The 12,058-nt window shown below is 38.9% G+C and overlaps 1 protein-coding gene across 11 annotated transcripts in view; it reads left to right on the top strand.

Annotated features, from left to right (window-relative positions):
* Positions 1-12,058, top strand: part of Inpp4b (inositol polyphosphate-4-phosphatase type II B) — a 762,101-nt gene that overhangs the window by 669,496 nt on the left and 80,547 nt on the right. For all 11 annotated transcript variants that reach the window (XM_052167328.1, XM_052167331.1, XM_052167337.1 and 8 more), the window contains 3 exons: positions 845-1,017; positions 2,163-2,286; positions 3,340-3,457. In XM_052167328.1, coding sequence (XP_052023288.1) covers positions 845-1,017; positions 2,163-2,286; positions 3,340-3,457 — 415 coding nt within the window. The remainder of the gene's footprint in view (positions 1-844; positions 1,018-2,162; positions 2,287-3,339; positions 3,458-12,058) is intronic.

Below are 12,058 nucleotides of genomic sequence, written 5' to 3'. Positions count from 1 at the left end.
TCTCTCTCCTCAGAGATTTATTTATTTATTATGTACACAGTGTTCTGCCTGCATGTATTTATAGATGGTTGTGAGCCACCTTGTGGTTCCTGCGAATTGAACTCAGGGCTTCTGGTAGAACAGCTACTGCTTTTAACCTGTGAGTCATCTCTCTACCCTGCAAATGATTTTTTTAAGGTGGTACTAGAACAGGTGTGTAGAGGTGGAGGACGCTTCATGAATTTTGACTTATTCTACATGTGATGGTTTTGCTTGCTTGGCCTTTGTTGCTTTATATGTTTTGAATAAGGAGGAGGAAGCAATGAAATGGGATTCAGATGGACTGAAAAGTCCCCATCCACACTACAGAGGAAGGACAAGGTCTGTGTTTGATGGAGACAAGAAGGTAACAAGTTAGGGAGAGAGCAGGATTCGAACCTGAGGATAATAGTGCGTGATGCACAGAACAAGTTGAAGATTGATATCAAATGAACTCCCATGGGAGAGGAGCTGATTTAATGATTACATTTCTGTGAAATCTTTGGGAGAAATCCAGCAAAGTAAAATCTGTCACCTGCATAGGAAGAAATTGGTGCTTCATTGACAGACAGGAAGTGCTCACCTTAGAGAAGTATGGAGCAGAAAGGCAGCCCGTGGCCATAGGTGACACACAAATAGGTACAAGGAGGCACCAGGAGACTGGCTGTAGACTTGAGTTCAGAGAAATCACTCGACTTAGAGATTTTCAGCCCTAATTTTCATGAATCATTGATAGGATGTACAAGCTCATGGAAAATATTGGTTCTATACTCAAAGCCTCTCTCTCATCTTTCCTGCTGTTCTCACTCCGTACGCCCTGCCACAGAGGACTGGTATGAACAGCTGCACCCACTCATCCTCACCTTGAAGGAGTGCATGGGAGAAGTGGTGAGCCGAGCCAAGCAGTCCCTGACATTTGTGCTGCTTCAGGAGCTAGCCTACAGCCTGCCCCAGTGTTTGATGCTGACTCTGAGAAGAGACATCGTCTTCAGTCAGGCGGTGGGTGCCCCTTGCTGTGTGCACAGAACAGAGTTGACATGCTAACACTTCTGTCCTTGATGCGGGTAGCGCTCTTTGCTTGGTTTTGTTTTTTAAAGATCCTTTTGGAAATTCAGGTATCCTGTTTTTGTTTATATAAATAAATATGCTGAATAGATCATGAACAATTTCTGAACTGCTGGTATTTCTTTGTGGAAAAGATGCATATTTTGCTTAAACAGTGGATGGAGCCTGTGAGGAAGATATAATGGCCCTTTGTATCATTCCCTAGGACTGCCTATGGGAGAAAAGGAAGGGACTGTTACCTTGCACTGCAGGTGATGGCCAAGAACTCAGTAAAGGGGTGTTTGTATAAAACTCCTTATTTATTAGGCTTCCTCATAAATATCAGGGCAGGATTTCATACTGGTCTCTTCTCACATTTATAAGAGAAGTTTGCACGGCTACAAGATTTGTTCATATAAGGGCTTGCATAATCACCCACTTTGGTTATAACCAAAGCTAATCATGACTCTACCACCAGTGCAGTGCTTTCTGCATTTCTTTCTCCCCCCCCCCCTTTTCTCCACCCCACAATTCACTTTCAGAGGTCAAGTACATGAAGCATGAAAGGAAGGAGACAGCAATTCTTCACTTTGTAAGCAGTCTATGCGAAGGGGATAGTTTAACCAAATTGCCCCATTGCCAGTACATGATGTCATTAGTGGTCCAGTGGCAGATTGACCAGGCATTGAACTCCCACTTAAGGCTGCTTATTAATGATGCTTTTTAGTGACTGTAGTCACATGGGCAAAAACAAAATAATAGCATAATTTGAAAAATCTTAAGATCATTTAGTGGTACCATGGTTATAGATGGTAGACAAACAATCAGAAGACTTTCCATCTTGATTCTGAAATCTACTTATTTAGCTCTAGCTTCCTTCCACTTCTGTCTTCTCAAGCCCTTAGGCAACACCTCCCTCAATCAAAGACCATCACTTGATTTTAATACATATGTGCCAATTCTAGCAGCTTCGTTATATGTGCTTGAGGAATTTTAATGAATCTGACATCTGTGATGTCTCAAGAGTCCGAAGATATTTAAATACTAAAGTGATACGTTTGCTGACCCCAGTACATTTCTTGAATGTTTTCTTTTCTCAGCTTGCTGGATTGGTTTGTGGTTTTATCATCAAGTTACATACAAGTTTGCATGACCCTGGCTTCCTACAGCAGCTTCACACCGTGGGCTTGATCGTACAGTACGAAGGGTTGCTAAGCACATACAGTAAGTATTACATGAGTTTATATTACAATCGTGTTGCTATTTATAGTGATAATACTTCCCCTTTTTTCAAATAGCATCAAAAGTAAAAAGTGAACCTTTTCTCTACCAAGCATTGCAGAAATAAGTCAGCTTCTAAGTTTTATACTCATTCACCCTTGGGATTTCTTTTGGATTCATAATATGTTTTGAAAATTGAATCATGGATTATTTCACAGTGGACTCTTGAGCAGCCATCTGGAATTTTTATTCAATAAAGAGACTAATTGACAGCATTGGTTTCATTGGATTTAAAACACATAGCAGCCTTGTGTCTAGAACTGTGCTGTTCAGTATGGGATTCCTATGTGTGTATGGAGGGATTCAAATGCACCTACCCTAAATCAGTATGTTCTAGATATGAACATCAGATTTCAAAGACCAGCTAAGACAGTGTTTTATATTAGCTATTAAGAAATATATATTGCTTTACATTTGAATCTGTAGTTTGTATATGTCAGAATTATGTACACTATATTATTAAAATCAATGCTGCTTTGTTTCACTTTATTTTTTTAAAAAAAAATGAATAGCAGAAAATCTGCAGATATTTATGTAGCTCACATGCTATTTCCTTTGGATTGTGTTAGTGTAGAATATTCATTATATCTCCAGGCTATATTTTTCAGAGTTTGAATACAAAATTAGCATTAGGTAATTGATCAATTGATGAAATAATCATTACAGCTTTCTTCTAAAGAAAAATCGAATTAGCAGTCCTGTCAATGAAAAGATGTCTAAATGATACTTCACTTTATAAAAGGCCTAGAAATCTCTTTCTTGGCTCTCAATAAAGCTGAACATTCTTCTTCTCTCAAAGGAAACATTGGCTTCTGGAGCCCATTGAAACTGTTATTTCACTGATGAAACCCCTGAGCTGAATGGGAAAGTATGCTGAGTGGACTCACTGCCTTAGTAAACTCATTCACGGAACTGCTAGGGACAATCCCAGCAGGGAGGTACAGCAGCGACCAACATTTTAATAGTCTGTAACAAGGTCCCTTTCTCCCTGTACAGGTGATGAAATTGGAATGCTGGAGGACATGGCTGTCGGCATTTCTGACTTGAAGAAGGTTGCATTTAAAATAACTGAAGCCACATCCAACGATGTCCTCCCTGTTCTCACGGGAAGGCGGTGAGTGGCGCCCATGTCCAGAGCCCAGACTTCCTCACTGACACAGTATTTCTCGACAAGTTTTCTAGGATAATTCAGGTTATGTTTGGGGATTTTGTTTTGTTTTGCTGTCTTCTTTTTGGGGTGATTGAGAAATAAACCCAGATGGCATGATCCAAGGAGGTCTTGAAAATCTCTTTGAAGTCTCATAAGTGTTTAGAGTGGACTTGAGGTTAAACACGGGGATGCATGTGAGATGTAGAAAATCTGAAGCAGCAGCAGCAGCAGCTGAGGACTACTTCTCTTCATTACTGTCTATTCCAAAGCTTGGAGTGTTTTTACTTTTGCGGGAATTGCTCAGCTAATAGCTTCATAATTCTTGAGATGACTTGAAATTAAATTCAGTTAAATGCAGCAACATGTTAGGAAGGATATATTCTTATATTGCGTGCATATTCCACCATTTTTCTTAATCATTTTTGACAATTCACTTTCAGACTGCAGCATTTCCGAGAAGGGTTTGAAATAAATAGCATCTAAGGTCAAGATATAATAGGCAAAGTACTAGAAAGAATAAAAAATGGTGTGTAAAAGAGACTTCTAATAAGAGAAATATACCATATAAAATATTGTTTTATTCAGAAGTTGTCCAGATTTTAATTGATTTGATGTTAACATATTTAAGTAGTATATGAAGTTACCTGAATTTTGAAATAGTCTTAGGTCACAATGTAAACATGCATCAGATAACAATGGAGAAAAGACAAGATAGACAAAAAATAATTATTTAGAATCATGCGCTAAAGGTGCATACAAAACAGTCAGTTCCTCAAGTTTAGTTGAAAGATAACTCTGGAACAAAAGGAAAGGAAACACAGCCCCCATGAGAGCAAATGTCTCATCTAGATATTAATGCATCCTTTGCTATTCATAGGAAGAAAAAATAAGTGAAGATTGTTCACACATATACCTGGAAAATAGCACAGCTATATACATTATTCTGAAGTTTATTATCAAATGTGACAAGCTGATACTGCCTCCAAAATTCATGCAGAAGTTTACCAGGCCATTTGGGCAGGCAAAGAGAATGGGGTTCTTGCTGAGGACATCCTTCAAGCTATGTTTATGATCAGAACTTGTCAAAGGATTGCAAGACTCCAATAAGACAAAGGACTGATTCTGGGTAAATTCTCACTGCTTTAAGGAGAGTCACCCCAAACAGCTGTCTCATAGTTTGTGATAGTAAAGCACTTGCACACTAGGCTTGGAGACCTTGGTGTGATCCTGAACCCAGAAGAAAACTGGGCATGGGACCTATCACCAGCGCTGTGTGTGTGTGTGTGTGTGTGTGTGTGTGTGTGCCTTTCTCTCTCTCTTTCTTTCTCTCTTTCACATACACATGCATATATACTTGTGTACACACATGCATGCATACATGCACATGCACATGCTCACACACACACACACACAACTTTAAAAGAAATCACCAATAATGTGAAAAAAAAACAAACCACAAACTGATCGAAAAAACATAGAGATTGTATATTTTTAAAGTTCTTGTTCCCAAAATATACTTAGGCACTTTACATCTGAATAATAATTAAAAATATAATTTAAAACTTGACAAAAATTTGAATAGAGATAAATGATAAGCATATGAGGAAGGATTGTAGTCCCTGAAGATGATAGGAACTCCAAAGAAGAACAGACTCAACCAACCTGGACCCTTGGGGCTTTCAGGGTCTAAACTATCAACTGAAGAGCATGCATGCAGTGGACCTAGGCCTCAATGTTTATATGTAGCAGATGTGCAGCTTGGTCTTCATGCGGGTCCTTAACAACCGGAGCAGGAACTATCCCAAAAGCTGTGGCCTACACGTGGGCTATACTTTTCTAGCTGGACTGCCTTGTCTGGCCTCAGTGGGAGAGGAAGCACTTAGCATTGCATAGACTTGACATGCTGTAGTAGAGGGATACCCAGGGGGATCTCACCAGCTCAAAGGAGAAATGGAAGGGAAGGGGGGAAGGACTGTAGGAGGAGGCAGAGAGAGGAATGTTAGGTGAATAAGTAAAAAATAAATTGAAATCTAAAAAAATGCATATGAAACCATACTCAGTATCTCTAGTCAGTCAGGAGGGGTAGAAACTGCCTATTCATATTAGTTAACTCACACAGAAATCATCAACTTCAAGACTTCTAATAATAACAAATGTTGCTACAACATAGAAATCCTGGGGAGTTCATACATTACTGGTAGGAAGGAAAATAGAGCACCCTAATTCCAACACCAGTGGTCAGCACTGAAATCACATATACAAACAACAGTGAACAGACTCAGCAGGTTGAATTTATGTATTTTCCCTATGTGTGTGGATGTTGATGTGTATATGTATAAAAAATGAAGAAAACGTGGCCATTAACGTTTGAAGGGGTAATGTAATGGGAATATTTGTCTTGGAGAGAGAGAAAGAAAGAAGGAGATGAGGAAATGATGTAATTACAATTTAATTAAAAATAAAGGAAATAGCTAATCAGCATTTTTTGAAATCAAATGCAAATGTATACTATGGTTCTTAAATATATACCCAAGAGGAAACAAAACATTTGCTCCCTCCATAAGCTTTTACCTAAATATTCATCATGGGACTATTTGTAATAAAAAAATATTATGCATAATATATTCATGAATGAATGAGAAAAATGCAGTGTGGTGTACTGCTAAGCTAAAATGTGACTGAGTCATATAGTTTACCAAGAATTGTGCAACATGGGCAAGTTATAAACATGAACCCATTCATTAATGACTTGGCAGTCTTAAAAGAATGGAAATAAATGTCAGCCAATTAGAAGTTAACCAAGAGCCTGTATCCATCTGCACCCTGGAGCTAAAGTTGTTCCACAGCCCTTTGTACACAGGTCCCACCAGAAGAGATCTGGTCTCCTAGGAGTGCTCTCACTCCCAAGCTCAGAGGTGAGATTGGCACGTTCCCTCTAATAACTGACCAGCCAGGAGCATACAGGACACAGGAGCAGTAGAGCAGCTGGGACAGGATCCCTCTGGTCTCCATCTGTACCTGGGAGCTAAGGTTGTTCCACAGCTCTCCACAGTCAAACCCTACCTGGGAGAGAGCTGGTCTTGCCAAGAGTGCTGACACAGGGTTACATGCCCACGGGAAGGACAAGCTGCAGGCAGAGACAACAAGACCAACTAACACCAGAGATAACCACATTATGAAAGGCAAGAGCAAGAACCATACTAACAGAAACCAAGACTACTTGGCAACATCAGAACCCAGGTCTCCCACTACAGCAAATCCTAGATAACCCAGCACACCAACAAAGCAAAATTTGGATTTAAAATTACATCTCATGGTGCTGATAGAGGACTTTGAGAAGGACATAAATAACTCCCTTAAAGAAATACAGGAGAACACAGGTAAGCAGGTAGAAGCCCTTAAAGAGGAAACACAAAAATCCCTCAAAGAATTACAGGAAAGCACAACCAAATAGGTGAAGGAATTGAACAAAACCATCCAGGATCTAAAAATGGAAGTAGAAACAATAAAGAAATTACAAGGGGAGAATACCCTGTATATAGAAAACCTAGGAAAGAGATCAGGAGTCATCACCAACAGAATACAAGAGATTGAAGACAGAATCTCAGGTGCAGAAGATACAATAGAAAACATTGACACAACAGTCAAAGAAAATGCAAATTGCAAAAAGCTTCTAATACAAAACATCCAGGAAATCCAGGACACAATGAGAAGACCAAACCTAAGGATAGCAGGTAGAGAATGGAGCAAAGATAGCCAACTTAAAAGGCCAGTAAATATTTTCAACAAAATTCTAGAAGAAAACTTTCCTAACCTAAAGAAAGAGATGTTCAAGAACATACACGAAGCCTAAAGAAATCTAAATAGAGTGGACCAGAAAAGAAATTCCTCCAATCACATAATAATCAAAAGACCAAATGCACAAAACAAAGAATATTGAAAGCATTAAGGGAAAAAGGTCAACTAACATATAAATGCAGACCCAACAGAATTACACCAGACTTCTCACCAGAGACTATAAATGCCAAAGGATCCTGGGCAGATGTCATACAGACCCTAAGAGAACACAAATGCCAGTTCAGGCTACTATACCCAGCAAAAGTCTCAATCACCATAGATGGAGAAATCAAGACATTCCTTGACAAAAACAAATTTATACAATATCTTTCCAAAAATTCAGCACTTCAAAGGATAAGAAATAGAAAACACCAACACAAGGAGGGAAACTACACCCTAGAAAAAGCAAGAGAATAATCTTTTAACAAACCAAAAAAAAAAAAATAATAGCCACATAAACATAATTCCACCTCTAACAACAAAAATAACAAGAAGCAACAATCACTTTTCCTTAATATCTCTTAATATCAATGGTCTCAACCCCCCCCCATACACACATACACAAAGACATAGACTAACAGTCTGAATATGTAAACAGGACCCAAAATTTTGCTGCATTCAGGAAACCCACCTCAGTGACAAACACAGACACTACATCAAAGCAAAAGGCTGGAAAACAATATTCCATGCAAATGGTCCCAAGAAAAAAGCTTGGGTAGCCATTCTAATATTGAAAAGTTATCAAGAAAGATAAGGATAGACACTGCTTACTCATCAAAGGAAAAAAATCTACCAAGAACTCTCAATTCTCAACATCTATGTTCCAAATGCAAAGCCACCCACATTCATGAAAGAAACTTTACTAAAGCTCAAAGCACACATTGCACCTCACACAATAATAGTGGAAGACTTCAACACCCCACTCCCAGAAATGGACAGATCTTGGAAATAGAAACTAAAGAGAAACTAACATAAATTATGAACCAACTGGATTTAACACACACACACACACACACACACACACAAATATATATATATATATATATGACATTTTATCATAAAAAAAGAATATACCTTCTCATCACCTCATGGTACATTCTCCAAAATTGACCATAAAATTGGTCACACAACAGGCCTCAACAGATACAAGAATATTGAAATAATCCCATGCATCCTATCATGGATATGCACCAGTGACTAAGGCTGGTCTTCAATAACAATAAAAATAATAGAAAGTCCACATACAAGTGGAAGATGAACAATACTCTACTCAATGATAAATTGGTCAAAGAATAAATAAATAAATTAAAGACTTTTTAGAATTCAGTATAAATGAAGCCACAACATACTCAATCTTATGGGACACAATGAAAGCAGTGCTAAGAAGAAAGATCATCGCTCTGAGTGCCTCCAAAAAGAAACCGGAGAGAGCATACCCTAGCAGCTTCACAGTACACCTGAAAGCTCTAAAGCAAAAAGAAGCAAAGACACCCAAGAGGAATAGAGGACAGGGAATAATCAACACAGGACTGAAATAAACCAAGTAGAAAGAAAAAGAACTATACAAAGAATCAACCAAACCAGGAGCTGGTTCTTTGAGAAAATCAACATTATAGATAAACCCCGAGCCAGACCAATGAGAGGGCACAGAGATAGTATCCAAATTAATAGAATAAGAAATCAAAAGGAAGATATAACAACAGAAATTCAGGAACCCCCCCACCCAAATCATCAGATCCTACTATTTAATCCTATACTCAACAAAACTGGAAAACCTGGATGAAATGGACAATTTTCTAGACAGATGCCAGGTACCAAAGTTAAATCAGGATCAGATAAACCATCTAAACAGTACCATATCCCCTAAAGAAATAGAAGCAGTCATTAATAGTCTCCCAAGCCAAGAAAGCCCAGGACCAGATAGGTTTAGTGCAGAGTTCTGTTAGACCTTCAAATAAGGCCTAATACCAATACTCTTCAAACTATTGCACAAAATAGAAACAGAAGGAACACTACCCAACTTATTCTATAAAGCTTATTCTTTATAGAATAAGACACACAAAGACCCAACGAATAAAAACACTTTAGACCAATTTACCTTATGAATATCGATGCAAAAATACTCAATAAAATTCTTGCAAAACAAGTCCAAGCACACATTAAAACTATCATCCATCATATTCAAGAATCTCAGGAAAGCAGGGATGCTTCAATATAAATAAATTCATCAATGAAATCCATGATATAAACAAACTCAAAGACAAAAACCACATGATCATTTCATTAGATGCTGAGAAAGCATTTGACAAAATCCAACACCCCTTCATGATAAAAGTCTTGGAAAGATTAGGAATACAAGGTCCATACCTAAACATAGTAAAAGCAATATACAGCAAACCAGTAGCCAACATCAAACTAAATGAAGAGAAACTTGAAGCAACCCCACTAAATTCAAGGACTGCCTACTCTGTCCCTGCTTATTCAATATAGTACTTGAATTTCTAGCTATAGCAATTAGACAACAAAAGGTGTCAAAAAGACAGCATTTCAACAAATGGTGCTGCTTCAACTGGCGGTGAGCATGTAGGAGAATGCAAATAGATCCTTTTTTTTTTACACTTTTTATTAGATATTTTCTTTATTAGATGTTTTTCTTTATTTACATTTCAAATGCTACCCCCTTTCCTTATTTCCCCTCTGAAACCCCCCTATCCAAACCTCTTTGGTTGGTAGTTGAATCCTTGGGAGCTCTGGGGGGTACTAGTTGGTCCATATTGTTATTCCTTCTATGGGGCTGTAAGCTCCACTATGTTCATAGCAACCTTATTTATAATAGCCAGAAGCTGGAAAGAATTCAGATGTCCCTCAACAGAGGAATAGATACAGAAAATGTGGTACATTTAAACAATAGAGTACTACTCAGCTATTAAAAACAATGAATTCATTAAATTCTTAGCAAATGGATAGAACTAGAAAATATCATCCTGAGTGAGGTACCCCAGTTAGTCACAAAGGAACACACATGGTATGCAATCTCTGATAAGTGAATATTAGCCCAGAAGCTCGGAATACCCAAGATACAATTCACAGATCAAACAAAGCTCAAGAAGAAGGAAGACCAAAGTGTGGATACTTTGATCCTTCTTAGAAGGGAGAACAAGATACCCATGGGAGGAGATACAGAGACAAATTGTGGAGCAGAGACAGATAGAAGGGCCATCCAGAGACTGCCCCATCTGGGGATCCATCCCATATACAGTTACCAAACCCAGACACTATTGTGGATTCCAACATGTGCTTGCTGACAGGAGCCTGATATAGCTGTCTCCTAAGGACTCTGCCAGTGCCTGACAAATACAGAGGTGGATAATCTCAGCCAACCATTGGACTGAGCACTGGAGGAGCTAGAGAAAGGACTGAAGGAGCTGATGGGGTTTGTAGCCCCACAGGAGGAACAACAATATGAACCAACCAGTACCCCCAGAGCTCCCAGGGACCGAACCAACAACCAAAGAGTTCACATGGAGGGACCCATAGCTCCAGCCACATATGCAGCTGAGGATTGCCTTGCTGGATATCAATGGGAGGAGAGGCCCTTGGTCCTGGGAAGACTAGATGCCCCCGTATAGGGGATACCAGGTCAGGGAAGCAGGAGTGGGTGTGTTGGTGAGTAGGGAGAGGTGGGGATGGGATGGGGAGGGTTCAGAAGGGAAACCAGGAAAGGGGAAAACATTTGAAATGTAAACAAAGAAAATATCTAATAAAAATATATCAAAACTTTGAAAAATGATGTTATCCAAAACCAAGTAAACAGAAATTTACAATGTACATCTCTGCAAGGTGATACCTATGTCCCTGGCTGTAGGCTTAAAACAAAACAAAACACAATACAAAAAACCACCAACAAATGTGAGTGTGTTATCAATGGTGTTTGACACAATGTTTTACTTGAAAATTTCAAAGGATTGTCCAACACTCACCCAATGTATGGATGATAATCCTGCCCACTCCGTATACTTCTAAAAATTCCTAGGCTAAACCCTTTACATGTCTACACTCAACTCTTTCCTGCATCATAATGCAAATGTAGCATATGCAAAGAGCTACTTCTAATGAGCTCATTCTATGGATTCTAAATTTCCAACATTGTATAGTTAGGATGATATTTAATAAAATTTTCTAAAGAAAATGTTTCAGTTTTATGCCAAATTTTCAAAAGAACCACAAATACCAAAAGTTACATATTCAATAATCAAACTGCTTTATTTCCAGCTGGTCTTCAGAAACAGGGAGGCTCATCCCTCTGACTAGGCCAAAAGAAATACTTATGCCAGTCACTTTCCTTATCATTATGTCCATGCACCCCAAAAGAAGGGAAGGCAGGCTTATTTGGTTTCATCATCTGCGCTAATGTGTTCTCTCGGAAAGTGGCTGTGGCTGTGGCTGTGGCTGTGGCTGTGGTAGCTTCCTGATGCAGAGCCACCGACTGTGACAGTCATAGCTCTGCAAACCTGGAGCTGGGATTCTATAATCATGAAGCATCCCAACCCATCGTCAGTGGCCACCATCCTCAGCTACCCCATCTCCAAAAGCACCACCACCTCTCTGTGGACCAACTGGTCAAACACCATAGTTTGTGTGGGACAGTTCACATTTAGATCATAACAATTTTATTCATTGCTTCATTTATTAAGCCTCGTTATACTAAAAAAAATCCCACCATTACAT

Source organism: Apodemus sylvaticus, chromosome 21 (assembly GCF_947179515.1).
Source record: "Apodemus sylvaticus chromosome 21, mApoSyl1.1, whole genome shotgun sequence".
NCBI classification, from domain to species: domain Eukaryota; kingdom Metazoa; phylum Chordata; class Mammalia; order Rodentia; family Muridae; genus Apodemus; species Apodemus sylvaticus.
The sequence above is the reverse complement of the archived record's forward strand: the minus strand, read 5'-3'. Positions and strand labels throughout refer to the sequence as shown.